The sequence below is a fragment of the Suillus fuscotomentosus genome (genome assembly GCF_016647785.1).
Source record: "Suillus fuscotomentosus strain FC203 chromosome Unknown F5891scaffold_22, whole genome shotgun sequence".
Taxonomy (NCBI): Eukaryota; Fungi; Basidiomycota; class Agaricomycetes; order Boletales; family Suillaceae; genus Suillus; species Suillus fuscotomentosus.
Window position 1 is genome coordinate 623591 of NW_024539534.1, and position 18164 is coordinate 641754.

The window sequence follows — 18164 nt, forward strand, 5'->3', positions numbered from 1 at the left end:
AGTTGAGTATTACTATCATTGATTCCAGAAAGGATATGCTTCCGTAATAAACACGATGGATCTGAACAACATAAGGTAACATTATCCTCGTTCATACGCCAGGTTCATTCAAACCGTGCAACGCCTGAACAACGCGGGGAGGTCATAGTGGGAATCGGAGTCGCCTAGGACTAGAAGCGGAATCCACGTCTAGTGCTCCCTTTGCTGTCAGTTTGTGCCTTGAGCATTTAATTTCATGATCGTGGGTTTACCAGATCTCTCACACAGGTAATAGCCCACTCAATCTCGACCCGGCCAAGCTTGTAGTCACCTTGTCATTGGCTCAGTTGTGCTCTTCTTCTTGAGCCAAATATATTAGATGTGGTCGAGTGCTCGAGACGTCGCCGCAGGCGACCTCGTTATCATCTGGCAGGCACGTTCCTCACCTTTTGCAGTTTTGGGGTAGCTCACATACCTGTAATTGATTTATGTCAGACTCGAGAACTCATTCAACCTTTACTCATCACTCCAGGAAAAGATCTTAATTCCAGGTTTGGATATTACCGGCATGCAGACCTTGTTGGAATTCCCTATGGGTCCAAAGTCGGATCTCGCAATGGCAAAGGATTCATCCATGTCCTTCGACCGACTCCGGAGCTTTGGACGATGGCGCTTCCCCATCGTACTCAGATCTTGTATCTTGCCGATATCGCGTTTATCACCTCATGGCTTGACATCAAACGTGGAAGCAGTGTCATCGAAGCTGGTAAGCGTTAAAAATTGGACTTATAGCGGAAAACGCTGCTTTTTCTTGGCTATCGTCCACGATGCTGCGCCACTTTTTTTAGTTTGGTCACAGCGAAGAAAAGACACGTGGATCATCATTCTAGTCTTCATTCATCCTTGTTTACTACGCCGCATTGATGTGTCCTCTCGCGATTGATGAGCAGATTAACAACGTGGCTCAGATTGAAACTCATTCTCTATCTCTTTTGTGTTCATATCCCTTTCATTGCCTTTTCCTAAACGCCTGTACCAATCGGAAATTTGACCTCCGTGGGGTGAACCCTTAATTCACTACGTACATCATGCAGGTACTGGTTCGGGATCGTTCTCCCACTCCATCGCAAGGACGATAGGGTCGGTAGGACATCTTTGGTCATACGAATTTCACGAGGCCCGTGCAAATAAGGCGAGGTATGCGGCCTTCTACTTTAAGACATAGTAAAGAATTTAATCACATTCTAGGGAGGAGTTTTCGCTCCACGGAATGGCAGACATTGTCACCCTCACACACCGCAACGTGTGCAAGGACGGTTTCACAGTTGAAGACACGGTCGATGCAGGCATGTCTATTTCTTATCATACAGATTGATCGCCCGAGCTGGTTACCCTTTTTCTACAGTATTCCTCGACCTTCCGGCGCCGTGGGACGCTATTGAGCACGCCAAGAAGGCATTGAAGGTACGCCACTGTTCGTTAGCAATCAACATATCCAATTTACTCGGAAATGAAAAGAAAACCAGCCCCACTCGTATATGCTGTTTTAGTCCATGCATGGAGCAAGTTCTTCGGACAGTTAGCGCCCTAAACGATTCGGGTTTCACGGGTATGTTTTTTGATGTTGAATGTTACGTGAAAGTCTCACCCGTGTACCTCTGTTAGACATCACGATGTTTGAGACGTTACTGAGACCTCACGAAGTTCACCAACTATCACTACAGCCTCTGACCCAAGCGGTCGAGAAGCTCAAAAAATTAGAACAAAAACGTGAAGACAAACGCCAGCATCAGATCGCAAGGTCGAGTAAAAGAAAGCGGGATGATTTACAGGAAACGGACGCTGACAATGTGGGAGGGAAAAGACTTAGAACTCAAGAATCGGGAGATGAGGATGTCAGTATCCGCGATATCCCGGATGCTGTGGTAGACCCTGGCCAGTCTGCCAACCAACCATCACCAATCAAACTATCTGTCTCAAAAGTGTCTCCCGACGTCCGGGGTCACACATCGTATTTAACTTTTGCCCGGCTGGTGCCCACAGCTCCTTCAAAATCTGTCGCAATTCAAGAGTAATAATGTTGTATATTCTGACGATATAAATCATATAGCTATAAAGTAGGGAGAAGCCCCTCGAACGGATCTACTCTGCTATCGCTCTTCTAAATGCTCGTTCTAACTCAGCTTCTTCACGCAATTTAGCAGCATTCTTCTGCGGGCGAGGCCGCAAGACTCTGCCCGTCGTAGGTGGGTTTCCCTTACTGGAATTCCCATCACGTGTAGAAGCTGCATTGTCGATATGATCGTCCTCTGATGCGCTATCGCTGTCTTCTCTGATCCGCTTCTTTCCATTCTTCCGCTCTATAGACGAGTTGCCCTTGGAAGGAGTATTAGTACCACTCTTCATTAGCATCTTCACTCGCCCGCCTTTCATTGTCCTCGCAGCGGGAGTAGAACGCGGCCGACGTTCAGGTTCATCAGAAGGAGCGATCTCCGAGGCCTGTCTCTTCAAGTCGTCTTCGGCCAGCTCGCGCATCGACTTAGGCATTACATTACTCCGCCGAGAAGGCAAGTCAGCGGATACCTCGCCCATCTGCACATCTTGGGCGAAATGAAGGGGCGAATCGCGGGGATGTGTATAAGACACCGCAGCACCACTACGCTCGGGTACAGCCTCGTCGATTTCGGCGCCATCGTCACCGGTAGTCGAAGAAAGTAAGGATGAAGGCAAAACAGTATGCTGATCTTTTGGGAGATGAAACGGCTTCACCACATCGTCCGCGGTGGTGAGGTACCCTCCTGGTTGCTGGGGCGAAAGATCAGGTTCACGTCCAAATCACAAATATGAATGGAAATGAAACATACTTGCTCGCCTTGATGTGCCTCAGCATTATGCGTATCCAACCAATGCTGCGGCGTTGCATCATCTGTATTGGATGCGTATTGCCTGCGGAGACGATCTCGAATCCGAAGCCCTTGCACGAGACGTATCCAACGCTTGTGAACCTGATCCAAACGTTTGGCATGCGCTTTCTCTTCTGCATCATTTTCAGCTTCCAAATACGCCTGCAGACAAGGTTGAGTTCAGTAGACGCAACAAGATCCGTGATGTGGCAAGTTCACCTCCACTATGATAGTTTCGTTCTCCTCGGCCACAACAATTCCCTCAATTACCGGGATAGCTCTCCGATTCCTGAATTCAAAACCAGTCTGGAGGGCTTGTCAGCGCACGGGTAATCGTACAAGTGAAAGACTCACCACTGCTTCTGCATAATCAAAGCCAAGCCTCTTGGCCACTTTGGCAATGCCTTTGACTGAAAATGATCAGAATTAAGTTCTGCGTCGCAGCTATCGCCGATTTCATCACGCACACGGGATATGAATACTACCCTCAGGGAGCATTGACGGAACATACAGATCGATGTTCCCAAAATCGTTCTTAGGAACTTTTCCCTGCGAACACGAAGATCAGTCATGTGCTAGGAATCATTAAGACTAAACACACGTCAATGACTGGCTGAGGCTTGTAAAGCTCCGTCTGGGACTTTGCGTATAGGCCTTGCATGTCCTCCTGGCCATCTCCACCGTGGCTATCTGTTCTTGCTTTCTCGAGTGCAAGCTCCATTTCCCGCTTGCGGCCAATAGTGACAGCACGTTGCTTGACCATCTTCATAGGCTGGCAACCTTCTCGAACCACACGCCCTTGGCGCATCCAGTTTTCCGCGGCCTTCAGAGATATGACGGAAGATCGAGGATACACAGGTTCGCCCCGGAACTTGCCCAACTCGACAGGAGGATCAATGACCTCCTCACGCCTCAGATGCCGTGAGAGGACATATCTGGACTTTGAAATTAGTATGATGTGTGAAGAAGGTGAAATTACGCTTGTACAAAGGATGACCCTTGAATCCGGCAAGTATGGTGGGCATGCCCTCGGTAAGCTGATGATTATGCAGTTCTGTATCCTCGGTGTCATCACGTTGCTACATGATCCATGAGACTACATTTACAAGCATAGAAGACATGACACACCAATCGATAGGGCCTGGTCACTAGCTGCACGACGCTATCCCACCACTCTTTTCGCCTGCCTATCCCAACTCCTTGCACCTTCGCCACTTTAGCGGTGTAGTCTTTGGCATATCGTGCTGTCACGTCACGGCCGAAACCATCCTCTTCTAGCGCAACCACATAAGTCATGCGATTCTCTTGTGGTACTCCAGACCTGAATGAGTTTTCAGCGGAAGGGTCAAAAACATGGCGTTTGTTGACGAAACCACGAATTGGATCGACAGGAAGCCACCGGCCATCTGCGCGCGAAAAAACCTCTGTCCAGAACACAGGAGGAGTGACTGTAGGATCGAAGGGAGCTATTCAAGCACAGGCATGACTTCTATTATGTCGAAGGTTGAGATATCTAGCATACCTCTGGTGCTCGCTCGATTTTCAGAGTAGCGCTTAGTTTTCCTGAGCTTGATGACCGGCTGCGCCTTCCCTTTTCCTTTGGCTTGAGCCGAAGCTTTCCCAGGGGATGTATCACCTAGAACTTCTGCTGGTGACTGGGAGTTGATTTCTTTTGCTCCTTCGAAGTCGCTGTCTTGCGATAAACCATCAGTGTCCCTGGCTCTCTCCTTCCCCTTCTGTCTAGATGATGGACGACCTTTCTCGCTGATTTTGAATTTGGGTTTTCCCACACTAGACTGCCATGGAACGCTCTGAAGACTAACAACCAATCTAGCAGGGATGTCCAATGCTCGACACAACGCAGTGAATAATTGCGCACTTGTATCACGAGAACCAGTTTGCATCAAGGCGTGTTTCATAAGACTATTTGGACTTCGAATACGTTCCCCGTCGTCGCTTTCCTCGTCTTCAAAAATTGCGTTTCCTCGTAGGGCAAGATCACGCTCGTTCTCGTCGAAAGTCCTGTTTTTGATGTGTCCTGTAGGAAGAACGCTGAAAAATGTGCTTGTCCACCATTCCGCCAAGCGAGTGACGGCGGCCTCAAATAATCGACCTCGCTTATTGTGGTCGGGTTCACGAGACTTGTGTATTAAAGCAAAACCATTATGAAGATGAAGTGGTGTTAAGGAGAGCAATCGAGCCTGAAAGGTATTGGCAGTCGAATCAATTGGAGAGAAAAGCCACTTACGTGAAGAACCTCGTCGTTTAGCCACTTATTCCGTACTCTTGCATTTGCAAGAAGACACACTGTGTGGACTTTATGAGTTCCAGTCCTCAAGATGCGTTCAGCTCGTGCTGCGGCTGCGGCTGCCTTCCTAGATGGTCGTATGTCAGCACCTACACAATCATATGTAAAGAATATAAAGCAACTTGGAATCATCCTTCTTCGTCCCCGGGTGTAGGGTGATTTCGATATTCGCTCGTGGTGCCGGTCCTTCCAACTGGAGTTCTAACTCTGGGTTGGTTTCATGGATTTGCTGAGGAACATCAACCTCCTCCCACTCAAAATCTTCTTCGCTGCTATCTCCTGGTATCGACCGAGAGTCTAGCATCATGGTGAAAATTTGGTTGGCTGACAAGGCATAGGCTCTTTCGCGAGTCACAATTAATTGGTTACGGCGCCGCGTCCATCACGTGATGTGTATTGATGGCTTGCTTACGTATTCATGAACTCCGCGGCTTGAAGTATTATGCTCACACTGACATACAGATTAGCTATCGACACAATAAGTATGCATCTGCCCACTGGCATGCCTTCCACCACGCGCTTCAACGAGATGAATTTCGAGGTAAGTCATTACACGGCAATCGCTCTGTCAATACCTTATGCTGTCCATACAAGAACCTCATTGCAAATGCGACACAAGGATCTGTTCAAGCAATCGCGCAACTAGCAACCCTTGCATCAGATCATGCTTGCCTCCCGAGCCAATATGAACGCATGATTAAAGTTGCTTACCTCTTGCTTGATGCTATGCATATTCCATACTTCGAAGATCCATCAGTCGATGATGTAGAAGCCCCATGTGCTGCCCTCACTTTTATCGGTTCCACGTTTTTCATCTGGATATCAGACGATAAGATGGCGAGTGGCCTCATCGCAGACCTGCTGAGTCACTGGGGTGACATTCGCCGTTGGATCCTATATGTATATGAAGAATTCATTCAAGCGGAGTCATTTGCCATCAACACCCGCCGGGACTGCAAGACCGCCGTCGTGACCTTTTTGGCGTTGACCCGCGATAGGATGCTGAGTGGTTGGTCGAAGAAGGTGGTCACTGATACTAAAATAATGCCCTTGATATTTGCCCTTTGGAACCTTGAAACCACGGATGCTCGATTCTCATCTCACACGGGGCAATTCAATGCGTATCGTGAATCTGTTGTCCTCAACTCCTGCTTCCTAATATCGCACGAGACGAAATCACCAATCGACTGGGATAAAGCTTTGCTTCCTTTCGACGGACGGCCAGAGACCGCGTCGAGAATTGCGCTCATGCATTTGTCGCAAGAAATGGCTCGGCAGTACCTGGATCCAGAGTGTATAGCATGGGACGTGCATATCGTTACAGCACTTTCATTCCGCGACGACATGCGCTGGGCATTATTAAACCTAGGAGCAATAGTAAAAATCACGCACGTTATTCCACCTCATCGTCGGACGGTCTTTTGATCGAGCAAACCTCACATATGCTGCAAGGTGTATCTCCAACGCATCACTGTTTCTGCGGATTCGTATGCAAGAAAATGACGGCATTCCGTGGATGTCGGAAGCCATTCGGTCTGATCTTATCAAAGGGTTGCTCAAATCCGAACGGTACTTACCGTTCATGGACAACGACAAGGCTCGTGATGCACTCTCCGACATACTCCACATGATCATCCCCGCATACACTGCCTACCGTTCATTACTCCTACCCATAGCAAAAGCAGTGGATGAAATAATCGACCTTGGACTAGACAAGCAGCTGGATAAACATGGGAAATTATATGCGGGCTGGGCATGTCTGCAAGAAACGACCGAACGGCGAAAATTACTCAACTACGATGGTCCTGAAAAAGTTCATGTACAGACATGCCATAACGATAACGTGCGTTGGATCATCTATATTTTTGGTTCTACGTTGACACATAATCAGTGTCGAAAAACCGTGCCGACAGGTACGCTCAAGCGGTGTGGGGGATGTCTCCACACGTATTACTGCAGCAAATCGTGTCAGCGGTATGACTGGAGGAGAGGAAAACACAAAGCATACTGTACAAGAGTTCAAGAACGTTCTGCTTGGTCTCGTGAGCGTCCTCCTATGCTTGTTCGACATCAGCTTAGCATCATCTTACAGTCGGAGAGATGAACGGCATATCAAATCGCGACCTCAGATTCCTCGACTGTGTTATAGAAGATGAGCTGAAGAAACACAGAGCACGTATCGCTAACCATGGGCTCAACATAAACGTCATAGAGTTAGACCTCACTCATGGAGAACCAAACATCACTTTCGACTCCAGAGGTGTTAACCCAAGCCCATTCAAGCTCTTGTGCCGATGCGAACACTACGCGAATGATAATTGGAAACGCCTGCGACAACACGTCGCCAGGACAAACGAACCCGTTGTCTTGGTTCGCGCGTTCATTCCAGGTGGAATTTCGAGAAAAGCCGTATTGCGGGCCATCCCGCTTTTCCAAGTACTGGGACGTCCTCCCGTGCAAGGATCACGCGTGTACGCCACTTACGTCTATACGTGCTGTGGCAGACCAGGACAGGAGGCCAACAACAGTCCTCTCAGAAATTTTGCAAGTTAATGGGTCGTGAAGCGAAGTAGATATTGTACGACAAGTGTGCCTACCCCATTGAATAGTTAGAACAGCGCTATGGTCGCGAATGGACTTGGGACACGTACCAAGCAATGCCTTATATTTAATTGGGTCGAGACCCACCTCTAGATTCAGATTAGTAGTTCACACATGAGTTCGGCATGGTATGAACCACATCTCAAGGGCATCACGGAAAAAATACCGTGACAGTGCCAACTTAATGCTCTTCCTTCGATTAGTCCGACTAGGCGGAGACTAAAAAAGTACTAAGCAGGGAGGATCACTGGAGTCTGGCAGTGATCGATGAATTCGAAGTGCATGATGCTACGGCAGTCAACAGAGTGATCTTAACACAACCACCAAGTCTGATGGTCGCGAGCCTTGAAGCTTAAAAGCTTGAGCTTGAGCATGCGTGACATAGCCATTCTGAGATTGCATTCTGGCCTGCAAGGAGATGGCCGTGAGAAATTGCAGCGTTTAAGTATTTATTGTATATTGTAGAAGCAGAAACACGACGAAAATATACGATTTTTCATCGGCCTGAATATGATGATAACACGTTGCCTAAGACTAGCAGGGATGCTTCAGAAACATCCCCACGGCTGATTCAAATCGGAAGGAACAGATAAAGTAAGACAAGATGAAGCTGCGGGCCACAGCCAAGTCAGCCCAATGCCAGTAAGAAGGTGTATCACTAGTGCCACTGAGGACTGGATGCGTGCTCTCACCATTCCTGTCATGCCTGTTCCATCAAGTTTTGAGACTGTGCAGTGTTTGATAGTGTCTCAATGGTCATCACACATTCCCTAGCTTCCGTATCAATCTCTCGGCTTGGGGTGAGTTTCATGCATTGGTGTATCAACACTGTGTGCTGTTGACTTCTTGTACTGCGGGTCCCATATGGGAATGCACCAAGGATCTGCAGGCTGTGGACTGCAATATCTTGAGCGAATTAGCGAATCGATATGAAGGTAGTAGCTGTACATTCCCACCCCATTTGATCTTCATCTCAACGGCCTTACTTTGCCCGCAGTGTCTTCCTATATGCATAGTACAGCCTTCTCCGCTCGTCATGATGAGCCTGATCATCTCCCCACTGAAACAATGCTGAAAGACCTCTCAAATAATATCACCAAGAACGGAGACTATCCTGTTGCTCGTGGCGGGTTCAAGCAGATCTGGCAATGCACCTTTCACATCGATCGCATATTGGTCAAAGTTTGTTTTTGTCTTTTGTCTTTTGTCTTTTGTCTTTTATCTATCTATCTATCTAACATTAATAACTTTGCAGGTCGCAGTGAAATCATTGCACATGTGGGCTAATGATGATCAAGTTGGGCCAGCAAACACGAAAAAGATCAAGGCGAGTGTCTTACTGAAGGACTGAATCTATTACTTACATTGCAGGGTGCCCCTTTGTAGAGAATAAAGCATGAACTCAGGAATTGTGCCGCCCTCAAGCATGTAAATATGCTACCTGTTTATGGTTATACATATGGATTCGGCCCATTTCCAGCGATAGTCACACCTTGGGCAGAAAATGGTAACCTGTCGACCTATCTGGAGCGTGGGGGTATGGCTCTTACGCTCGTTGGATGATTCCAGCTGGCAAGTCCTCTCTTCATGTATTTTGAGTAGACCACAGAACTGACGGAACACTTAGCTCAAAGACATCATAGCTGGTCTGCAATATCGTATGTGATAGATACTGTCAGTGCCTGACCGAGCTCTAAGTACTCCTCATAGTTCACGTCAACAGTGTCATCCACGGTGGCCTCACTGGGGTAAGCTCGATCTTCTCGATAGCTCTATTTTATTTAGACGTGAGCTCCAGCCCAATGTGCTCATCTATGGTGATGGCACCCGTGTATTGCAGGCTTTGGTCATTCCTTGATGTATTCAGATGTCACAAGCGCCTCTGAGGCTTCCTGGACTTCCACCTTTCATACCAATGTACGATGGATGGCTCCTGAACTGCTCGAAGAGCGAGAGGACGGAACTCCAGCACGGCCAAACAAGCAGAGCGACGTCTTTTCATTCGGCGGTATCATGTTGCAGGTACGCCTGAAATATTCTCAATTTGTTAATGATGTCATTATCTCTGCCTTTAGGTCTTCACCAACAAAATTCCTTATCATTACATCTCAAATGACGCCTCCGTCGTCCTACAGATAGCTATATCGGCAAAGCCTTCCTGAGTTCGTTATCCTGAACTCCCTGAAAAACACTGGTCCTTTATCGAGCAATGTTGGTCTACTGATCCTCGGGATCGTCCATCGATGGAGGAAGCTGATGTGACGATCAGCAATGAATTTGACTCACTTTCAAGATCTGTGATGTATCCTATTGCTCACGGCGACAATCCCCCCCCTGAAGCTGGTGGTCCCAGATCTCTCAAAGTATATCTTCAAGGATGGGGATCATCCTGTTACTCGTGGCGGGTTCGCGGATATCTGGAAATGCTTCTACGTTGATCGCATACTAGCCGAAGTTCGTTTGCAGTGTTGTTTGTCCATCAGTTCAAGATTAACAATTGGGCAGGTCACGGTGAAAGTATTGCAGGTATGCGCTGATGATCTACTTGGGCCAGCAAAGACAAAAAAGACCAAGGTGAGTTTCTCAACAAAAAGCTTCATTCATTACTTACAGGCTATCACTTCATAGAGAATAATACATGAACTCAGAATATGTGCCAACCTCAACCATGCAAATATTGTACCCATTTATGGATATACGTATGGCTTCGGCCCATTTCCAGCAATAGTCAGTCATTGGGCGGAAAGAGGTAACCTGTCGGACTATTTGAAGCGCGAGGGTGCGGCTCTTACTCTCCTTAGAAAATTTCGGATAGTAAGTCTCTTGTATCATTGTATTTCATCAGACCACAAACTAATGGCAATCTCAGCTCAGGGATATTATAGCTGGTCTGCAATATCATACGTGCTAGTTATTCTCAGTGCTAGACCTGGAGTAGTAATATTCCTCACAGTTCATACTAATAACGTCATCCATGGTGACTTCACTGGGGTAAGTTCGACCCCCTTCACTAATTTTGATTTGATTGAGACGTGATTTCTAGTCTAATGTGCTTATATATGGTGATGGCACCGCGTGTATTGCTGACTTTGGTCTTTCCTTGATGTATTCGGAGGTCGTAAGCACCTCTCAGGCTTCCTGGACTTCCACCTTCAGTGGCAATTCACGATGGATGGCTTCTGAGCTCCTTGGAGAGCGAGAGGACGGAACCCCAGTGCGGCCAAGCAAGCAGAGCGACGTCTTTTCGTTCGGCGGTATCATGTTGCTGGTACGCCCAGAATATTCTCAACTTGTTGATGATGTCATGAGCGCGGCCTCTAGGTCCTCACCAACAAAATTCCTTATTATTACCTCCGGCATAACTACATGGTTGTCCTGCACATATCTAGGTCAGAAAGGCCCTCCCGAATTCGTTATCCTGAGCTCCCCGAAAAGTATTGGCCATTTATCGAGCAATGTTGGTCTACTGATCCTCGGGATCATCCATCGATGGAGGAAGCTGATGTGATGATCAGGAATGAAATTGACTCGCTGTCCAGAATTAGTTGATTCTTGCACTTGTCTTGTATCCAAACTATCTGCTTAAAATAGATGAACCTAGGTACATCAGTATAGTAAATGTATACGGTTCACTGCAAGATTTCTCCTATAATATTAATGGCTTGTACTGTACCTAACACACCTTTACCGCTGTATAAGGCGGCCGGCCATCAGTCCAAAAGCTACCGCAATGAAACTTTAGAAACAAAGTTTGCATTCACATCAGCACCCAATATCACTTCGGAACTACCAACTAGGAAGGGCTGCTTCGCTAGCAGGAACCTTGTCCCACTGGCACAAATTTGAACTTGAATGTTGTGTAGAACAAATGAGGAAGCTAATTTTATGAGAAATATTATTATCAATTGACATGTATAGTTGAATGTGTGTCGTGCGACATAACATAGTGTTGTGGCTGAGTGTGGCTGTGATTTATTTGGTCGTTTCCCACGGGCCAATCTTTGGGTACACTTTCACCCACAATTATGGGGTGACAGTGACCTTGTGGTACAAGGTGAGCATGATACTCAAATATTATATTTTCGCCCGAATGCTCTTCCGACCTACATCTTGCATGCAAGCGAACTAGCGACCATGCATTATTCTTGCAGCTGAAATTGCAAAATACCAATCGTAAGTTCCTCTTAATACCTACCTAAGAAACACAGTCTACATGAAATATTCTGTTTGGGAGTGTGTTATGAAATGTGTGGATGTACGTACTGTAATTCAAGTGCACTAAGGCATACCTACCATCCGTAGCTCAGAGTCAAGAAATTCTTCTATTTCCTCGATAGTTGGTCGGCTGGACAGTTTGCGAGGAGACCAGCATCATTGAATAAAACTCCAGTGCACACTAGTGATGTTTGTTTCTGGAGGACATTTGGGCTTTACGCCTCTCGAAGATAATACAAGGACACAAATGTTATCCTTGATATCATAGTAAGGTATTGATCCCGTGAGCAACTAGGATTGCAATATGGTAAGCGGGTCGTGCCACAAGGACATGATGTAACATACCTGCAGGAGAACACTGCCTATTGAATAGATGTCAGTCTGCTCTGTTGGTATGCATGAATTTATTTCGCCATCTTGCGCATCGAATAACCGAGGATCGGTCCATCGCACTGCAGAGCGGATACCTCCAGATGACTGTGCCAAAGATGGGATTTCTGTGAGCAACGACATGACTCCGAAGTCACATAATTGTGCTCTACCCTCATGGTCCACCAGAATATTGAGCTAGACAAGTATTAGCAAACCATACTTCTAGGGACAGCTATCTTACTCCAGATATATCTCCATGCACGATAGAATGAGCGTGTACTACATTTGAAACCAATGAAAACCATTGACATGACGAAGGAGAGGAAACTTACGATAGCTAAGGCCAGCTACTACCTGTTTGGCCTAATGCCACCCAAGTGCAAGAGTAAGAAACATCATTTCCACCAAAGAGGCTGAAGTCTTACGAGATCAAACTTGCTCGCCAATGACAATTGATGATTAGCGATGTACTCATTCAACGACCTGTTGTTCACCCAGGGTGTCACCAGCGAGAGAAAGTGCCCAAAACCGTGTGCAATTCCATATAGTGGCAGAACATTTTTGTGAAGTAACTGCGCGAAAGATGATATTTTGCCCATCAGTTTCTAAGTCATGCGTAAGCAGGTTTCCTGGACACAAACGAAAAAACGGACTTGACAATTCCTGCATTTTTTGTCCTCATTGGAAAATGGAATCATCATCAGCGACTTGACCGCGACCTTAAAAAAAAAAGTCATTTATATTGTGAGGATTCTAACATGTAAAGTTCACTTACATCATGCTCATGCTTGTCATGATACCACATTGATCGCCAAACGTCACTGTGCATACCCAATAACATGGGGTATATCTCGCAACGAACGACTTGTCTGGTGAGATCAGGAGCGGAGTTACACTGAGACTCTCCCGCAGGATGCCGCTGAAAATTGACCGGAGCTCGAGTGGTTGGTGTCCACTTGGAAGAATTCAGTAATGAATTCATGGAGCTGTTCTAAAATTCAGCCAATAAATTCTGAGAAAAGTAATTTGTGTACTCAGGAACATCCGAGTCAGTGTTGTGACCTTTTCTCGGAATGGTCTGGCAGGAGTCTGAGATGGCTGGATTCGGAACGGCACCTTGTGGATTAGGGCACGAGCCTTCAGCAAACGAATGGAGAGTCATGAGTGCTATTTGTTGGTACGACCATCGAATAGACGTCAAAGGTAACTTCGCCACTAGCCTGAAATATGAAAGCAGATCATAAATGCTGAAACCGCATTGAAGAGTTGTAGAGACGTGGCCCATCAGATCATTGGACATGACCTGTAGCTGTTGAGCAAGCAACAGAGTATTTCCCACTGTGGGTGTTCAGGCTATACTGTCATATTTATGCATAATTATGGCTGGTAAGAGACACATGGTTATGTATGGTTGATGCTAATCCCTCCACCCTGGCAGCTTTATGCATAATGGTGCCTGCATCACATTGAGCCTTTTGTGGAACTTTGAAGCTCAGCTACATTATGCCCACACTCCGCATTTTTGGCCACCTACTGTGGGAATTACCCCACAACACCCAAAACATCACCCATTTTGGAAACCTCCACAATATCAATTATTCCCACACTCTCCCCACCTCACTGCAGCTTCACCATCACACCACAATAGCTCCCTGTTCATATATAAGTAGTAGTTTAGTATATATATGTATAATATAATATAATAAACCGCTTTTTTTGTCTATTTGTGTGCCTGTTCCTTCTCCAGGGCCCTTTTAACATATGCTAGGGTAAAGAACACTTTCGCATTTTTGCCCCTTTGGTGGGGCAGTGTTCTATAATATTCAGAACATGTTTATGAGCATATATGAGTGGATTCCCATCTTTATTTCACCCCCTGAAGCGTCCTACATCAATAGATATAGCACATATGCAAGAAAACACAAAATATGTTCACATTTAATTATTTCTAGGTGGACAGACTTGAGAAAATAATTCCCAGCATCTATTTAACAATAGGAACAATGTATCAGCAGCCCAGGACCATAGGATAATACTCTGTTGCATGGTGTGCCCTCCCTCTCCTGATGGTTCACCCCCTGTGAAAATTTTTCCTGTAGGACCGGACCTTAATTGAGGTGAGGAGTTTATTTCTATGTATATTTGGAGCACATCTATCATATAGCTGGCCCAGGACACACATAGGATTCTTCTACAGGAACAAAAACATAGAAAATCTCACTTTTGACATTTATGATGTTTTTCAGTATCTTACTCTTGCATAAATAATCCAGCCTGTTCACATATCATTAGCATATCATATATACTTGCTTTGTATGACAAGGATCAGCTCAAAATAGGCCGGAGTTTTGAGCTAGTGTGGATACTTGCTATTTCTACTGATAAGGAGCCCATACTTTCAAAACATCGAAATTTAATAATCAGACACCTGGGGTAGATTTACAATACATTCACTATTATATAGCTAAATTTACAAAACAATCCAACAAGAATTGAGTGCTGAGGAAGTGAAATAGATAAGAAATTGACTGTGGGAAAGTTCAAAGACCCAAAACATCGAAAATGATCAGTTGGACAGTAGTAGGACTTTAATGCTGGGTCAACTCAGACATACACTACATTCCTTCCACAACCCTCTAACCTCAGGGCAGTATGTAGTATAGGTTCATTTAGTAGTCTACCCTATATCCTACATATTTTGAATGATAAATTTGACCTGTACCATATATAAATGTGACTTTGTGTAAAAATATGTCAATTGTCACTTTTCACACATATGTCATTTTACTTGTCATTCAGTCAGTCCTTCATGGATCTTTCTAAAATTTCAAATATATCATCTGGGACACATATGAGAGGTATCCAAGGTATCTGATCACTTATCACAGGCTTGATCATTATGTAGGCTTCTTATCAGTAGAAATACCCCTTGTACATCAGATATCAGGTTTGCGCCCTATGTAGGGCTGATCCTTGGCATAAAACACATGTGGGAATGTACTAATGATCATATATGAGCAAGGCTGGCCATTTATACAAGAGTAAGACATTCAAAAACATCATAAATGTCAAAAGTGAGATTTTCTATGTTTTTGTTCCTGTAGAAGAATCCTATGTGTGTCCTGGGCCAGCTATATGATAGATGTGCTCCAAATATACATAGAAATAAACTCCTCACCTCAATTAAGGTCCGGTCCTACAGGAAAAATTTTCACAGGGGGTGAACCATCAGGAGAGGGAGGGCACACCATGCAACAGAGTATTATCCTATGGTCCTGGGCTGCTGATACATTGTTCCTATTGTTAAATAGATGCTGGGAATTATTTTCTCAAGTCTGTCCACCTAGAAATAATTAAATGTGAACATATTTTGTGTTTTCTTGCATATGTGCTATATCTATTGATGTAGGACGCTTCAGGGGGTGAAATAAAGATGGGAATCCACTCATATATGCTCATAAACATGTTCTGAATATTATAGAACACTGCCCCACCAAAGGGGCAAAAATGCGAAAGTGTTCTTTACCCTAGCATATGTTAAAAGGGCCCTGGAGAAGGAACAGGCACACAAATAGACAAAAAAAGCGGTTTATTATATTATATTATACATATATATACTAAACTACTACTTATATATGAACAGGGAGCTATTGTGGTGTGATGGTGAAGCTGCAGTGAGGTGGGGAGGGTGTGGGAATAATTGATATTGTGGAGGTTTCCAAAATGGGTGATGTTTTGGGTGTTGTGGGGTAATTCCCACAGTAGGTGGCCAAAAATGCGGAGTGTGGGCATAATGTAGCTGAGCTTCAAAGTTCCACAAAAGGCTCAATGTGATGCAGGCACCATTATGCATAAAGCTGCCAGGGTGGAGGGATTAGCATCAACCATACATAACCATGTGTCTCTTACCAGCCATAATTATGCATTACCCTGTCAAGAACAGGTGGGGTGTTAGTAAAAATTGAATGCTGAATGCAGACCATATTTCAATCGAGCCACACCATTTAACCGTGCGCGGTAATTCAAGTTGTTGGCACCATGCTGTGGACACCCCACGTGTGGCACTGTGACTCAGAAGGGTTAACTTGTTTTTTGATCATAGTCAGTAGACTTTCTGGCTTGGCGATCGGCGAATGGTGAAAAGTTACAGACTAAGGTTTACGCACAAATATGTGTACACAAACACTAGTACAGCGGTCCTGAATTTGTATCACAAACCTATACATATTTGGCTAACGTAGATGATGTGGTGAGCACATAACGCATTGCTAGCGCTGTTATCAGCGATAAGATTAATAGCTCAGGACGCCATGCTCAAGTTGGTACAGGATCTTGTAGGTAATCGACTTGCCTCAAGATTTTAATACACTGCAACTTCCCACCCTTGTCTAGGCAACGTATGAAAACGAAACCGAGTCCGCAAGGGCGTCGCTTGGCGAAAGGTCGCAGGAGTCATACTCAAATGCCGTCAAAGTTTCGAGAAAATATATTCAAAACAATTGCCTTGCCTCAATATTTTAATACACTGCAACCTCCCATTCTTATCTAGGCGATGTATGAAAACGAAACCGAGTCCGCAAGGGCTACCCCTGCTTTGGTGAGGCGCTCAAAAGGTCGCAGAGTCATACTCAAATGCCGTCAAAGTTTCGAGAAAATATAGTCGAAAAGAAACATGCACACACCCTCCTCGCGTCTGATGGGATGCCCGAGGCACCCGGAATAGCATTAGGAATGGCACTGTATTCCTTCAATTGGACAGGCAAGCCTGGCCTCTTTGTGCGTCTAGATTCTGATTCACCTACGCTGCACCGCGATGCTACTACCTCTTTATTGATACTTCACATATAGCTCGAGGACTTGTATGTATCCCCAGATGCAAGAAATAAGGGCATTGCGAAAGCCCTTTTCGTGGAGCTGGGCAAGGTAGCGCAGGAGAAGGTAACATCACATGCTTCTTTCCGAGGACCTTAGCTGATGCAGCCTCCGGTCCACAAGGGAGGGCTGCGCACGACTGGATTGGTCAGTATTCAAGGTAAGTCACACTTGGCTGATTGTGCTACCTGTTTTCCAGCAGATTAATTCTTTTGGTATTTGTATATCATTCTCACATTCAGCGGAACACGCCATCAATCACATTTTATGAAAAAAAAGGAGGCTAAAGCAATGGAACAATGGATGAGTGTGCGGCTGGAGGAACAGGGAATCGAGAATCTGCAGAATATTAGCATCCACGCAGGCTGAAAGAATTGAAATAGGGTCTTCTATATCCGGGGCAAGTAATAGTATAGGTACCGTTGCACAATGCAATGTCAGGGTATCTCTGTATGACGCACAAGCTGATCAAAAGACTTATCGGACCTCGGGCGCAGTCGATGTGCAGTACAAGTGGTAAATGAGTCATATAAATCCAATGGCATGCAAGGCCAGGAAATTGAGAGCACAACTTTGTGTGATGTAAGCTACACCCTGTCGTAACTAGCCCCACCTGCCTGACAAGATTAATGTGAGTAGATGTTCCCCGCTCTAGAACGCTCACCTTCCGCAGCTCCACCACAATTGGATCCTCCTCTAAATCGTCCTTTTGCCGAATGGGAACTTCGATAGAGTAGACACACAACACCTGCTTGACATCGGCTGCATGGACGGAGATCTGCGAGATAATATAGCAAAGTCATGTCAGACTAAGTAATACATCATCCGAGTCATTGTCATCGATTGACTGTTGAAATATCAGATTTGTCGGAACAAATATCCTGGTAAGAGGCTAAGTATAAGGATCAGCACCA

General features: G+C 45.5%; 8 protein-coding genes across 8 annotated transcripts; 5 read left to right on the forward strand and 3 right to left on the reverse strand.

Moving 5' to 3' along the window:
• The first annotated feature begins 1 nt into the window (after position 1).
• Positions 2 to 2060, forward strand: F5891DRAFT_1029554 (tRNA methyltransferase complex subunit Cpd1). The gene is made up of 8 exons (XM_041361537.1): positions 2 to 206; positions 268 to 412; positions 475 to 745; positions 1074 to 1176; positions 1228 to 1325; positions 1385 to 1443; positions 1498 to 1588; positions 1645 to 2060. The coding sequence occupies exons 2-8, from the start codon at positions 359 to 361 to the stop codon at positions 2052 to 2054; spliced, it is 1086 nt and encodes a 361-aa protein (XP_041227017.1). The 5' UTR covers positions 2 to 206; positions 268 to 358; the 3' UTR covers positions 2055 to 2060.
• On the reverse strand, positions 2061 to 5515 carry F5891DRAFT_1029559 (uncharacterized protein). The gene is made up of 11 exons (XM_041361538.1): positions 5313 to 5515; positions 5131 to 5257; positions 4405 to 5083; positions 4011 to 4348; positions 3870 to 3961; positions 3484 to 3817; positions 3350 to 3431; positions 3237 to 3292; positions 3102 to 3188; positions 2844 to 3044; positions 2061 to 2784 (listed from the first exon to the last, which is right to left on the reverse strand). The coding sequence occupies exons 1-11, from the start codon at positions 5495 to 5497 to the stop codon at positions 2122 to 2124; spliced, it is 2844 nt and encodes a 947-aa protein (XP_041227018.1). The 5' UTR covers positions 5498 to 5515; the 3' UTR covers positions 2061 to 2121.
• Positions 5516 to 5649: 134 nt separating this feature from the next.
• On the forward strand, positions 5650 to 7948 carry F5891DRAFT_1029562 (uncharacterized protein). The gene is made up of 5 exons (XM_041361539.1): positions 5650 to 5731; positions 5785 to 6598; positions 6621 to 7033; positions 7082 to 7232; positions 7283 to 7948. The coding sequence occupies exons 1-5, from the start codon at positions 5675 to 5677 to the stop codon at positions 7741 to 7743; spliced, it is 1896 nt and encodes a 631-aa protein (XP_041227019.1). The 5' UTR covers positions 5650 to 5674; the 3' UTR covers positions 7744 to 7948.
• Positions 7949 to 8427: 479 nt separating this feature from the next.
• Positions 8428 to 9142, forward strand: F5891DRAFT_979605 (uncharacterized protein; the record flags this gene model as incomplete). The annotated part of the gene is given in 4 exon segments (XM_041376904.1): positions 8428 to 8546; positions 8566 to 8591; positions 8789 to 8973; positions 9047 to 9142. The coding sequence occupies 4 exon segments, from the start codon at positions 8428 to 8430 to the stop codon at positions 9140 to 9142; spliced, it is 426 nt and encodes a 141-aa protein (XP_041227020.1).
• Positions 9143 to 10419: 1277 nt separating this feature from the next.
• On the forward strand, positions 10420 to 11340 carry F5891DRAFT_950662 (kinase-like domain-containing protein; the record flags this gene model as incomplete). Its single annotated transcript, XM_041374987.1, has 4 exons — positions 10420 to 10624; positions 10745 to 10782; positions 10835 to 11059; positions 11113 to 11340. Coding segments are annotated over 4 exons (696 nt in total), but the record flags the coding sequence as incomplete, so codon positions are not given.
• An 822-nt stretch (positions 11341 to 12162) lies between these two features.
• Positions 12163 to 13540, reverse strand: F5891DRAFT_1223141 (kinase-like domain-containing protein; the record flags this gene model as incomplete). Its single annotated transcript, XM_041369458.1, has 8 exons — positions 12163 to 12297; positions 12352 to 12573; positions 12620 to 12657; positions 12711 to 12741; positions 12804 to 12983; positions 13032 to 13097; positions 13154 to 13364; positions 13413 to 13540. The coding sequence occupies 8 exons, from the start codon at positions 13538 to 13540 to the stop codon at positions 12163 to 12165; spliced, it is 1011 nt and encodes a 336-aa protein (XP_041227022.1).
• A 3068-nt stretch (positions 13541 to 16608) lies between these two features.
• On the forward strand, positions 16609 to 17371 carry F5891DRAFT_1029564 (uncharacterized protein). Its single transcript, XM_041361540.1, has 3 exons — positions 16609 to 16716; positions 16928 to 17154; positions 17227 to 17371. The coding sequence occupies exons 2-3, from the start codon at positions 17011 to 17013 to the stop codon at positions 17347 to 17349; spliced, it is 267 nt and encodes an 88-aa protein (XP_041227023.1). The 5' UTR covers positions 16609 to 16716; positions 16928 to 17010; the 3' UTR covers positions 17350 to 17371.
• Positions 17372 to 17837: 466 nt separating this feature from the next.
• On the reverse strand, positions 17838 to 18034 carry F5891DRAFT_950644 (cytoskeletal proteon; the record flags this gene model as incomplete). The annotated part of the gene is made up of 2 exons (XM_041374986.1): positions 17838 to 17867; positions 17915 to 18034. Coding segments are annotated over 2 exons (150 nt in total), but the record flags the coding sequence as incomplete, so codon positions are not given.
• Positions 18035 to 18164: the final 130 nt, after the last annotated feature.

Excerpts from the sequence above, each read along its gene's own strand:
- F5891DRAFT_1029562 (XM_041361539.1), top strand. The coding sequence starts at position 5,675 with ATGCATCTGCCCACTGGCATGCCTTCCACCACGCGCTTCAACGAGATG. Across the intron at positions 7,034-7,081 it reads AGACATGCCATAACGATAAC|TGTCGAAAAACCGTGCCGAC; the intron begins GTGCGTTGGATC and ends ACACATAATCAG. Across the intron at positions 7,233-7,282 it reads AGAACGTTCTGCTTGGTCTC|TCGGAGAGATGAACGGCATA; the intron begins GTGAGCGTCCTC and ends ATCATCTTACAG.
- F5891DRAFT_1029564 (XM_041361540.1), top strand. The coding sequence starts at position 17,011 with ATGCCGTCAAAGTTTCGAGAAAATATAGTCGAAAAGAAACATGCACAC. Across the intron at positions 17,155-17,226 it reads CAGGCAAGCCTGGCCTCTTT|CTCGAGGACTTGTATGTATC; the intron begins GTGCGTCTAGAT and ends CTTCACATATAG.
- F5891DRAFT_1029559 (XM_041361538.1), bottom strand. The coding sequence starts at position 5,497 with ATGATGCTAGACTCTCGGTCGATACCAGGAGATAGCAGCGAAGAAGAT. Across the intron at positions 5,258-5,312 it reads ACGAAGAAGGATGATTCCAA|GAAGGCAGCCGCAGCCGCAG; the intron begins GTTGCTTTATAT and ends ACGACCATCTAG. Across the intron at positions 5,084-5,130 it reads TAAACGACGAGGTTCTTCAC|GCTCGATTGCTCTCCTTAAC; the intron begins GTAAGTGGCTTT and ends AATACCTTTCAG.
- F5891DRAFT_1029554 (XM_041361537.1), top strand. The coding sequence starts at position 359 with ATGTGGTCGAGTGCTCGAGACGTCGCCGCAGGCGACCTCGTTATCATC. Across the intron at positions 746-1,073 it reads AAGCAGTGTCATCGAAGCTG|GTACTGGTTCGGGATCGTTC; the intron begins GTAAGCGTTAAA and ends TACATCATGCAG. Across the intron at positions 1,444-1,497 it reads ACGCCAAGAAGGCATTGAAG|AAAACCAGCCCCACTCGTAT; the intron begins GTACGCCACTGT and ends GGAAATGAAAAG.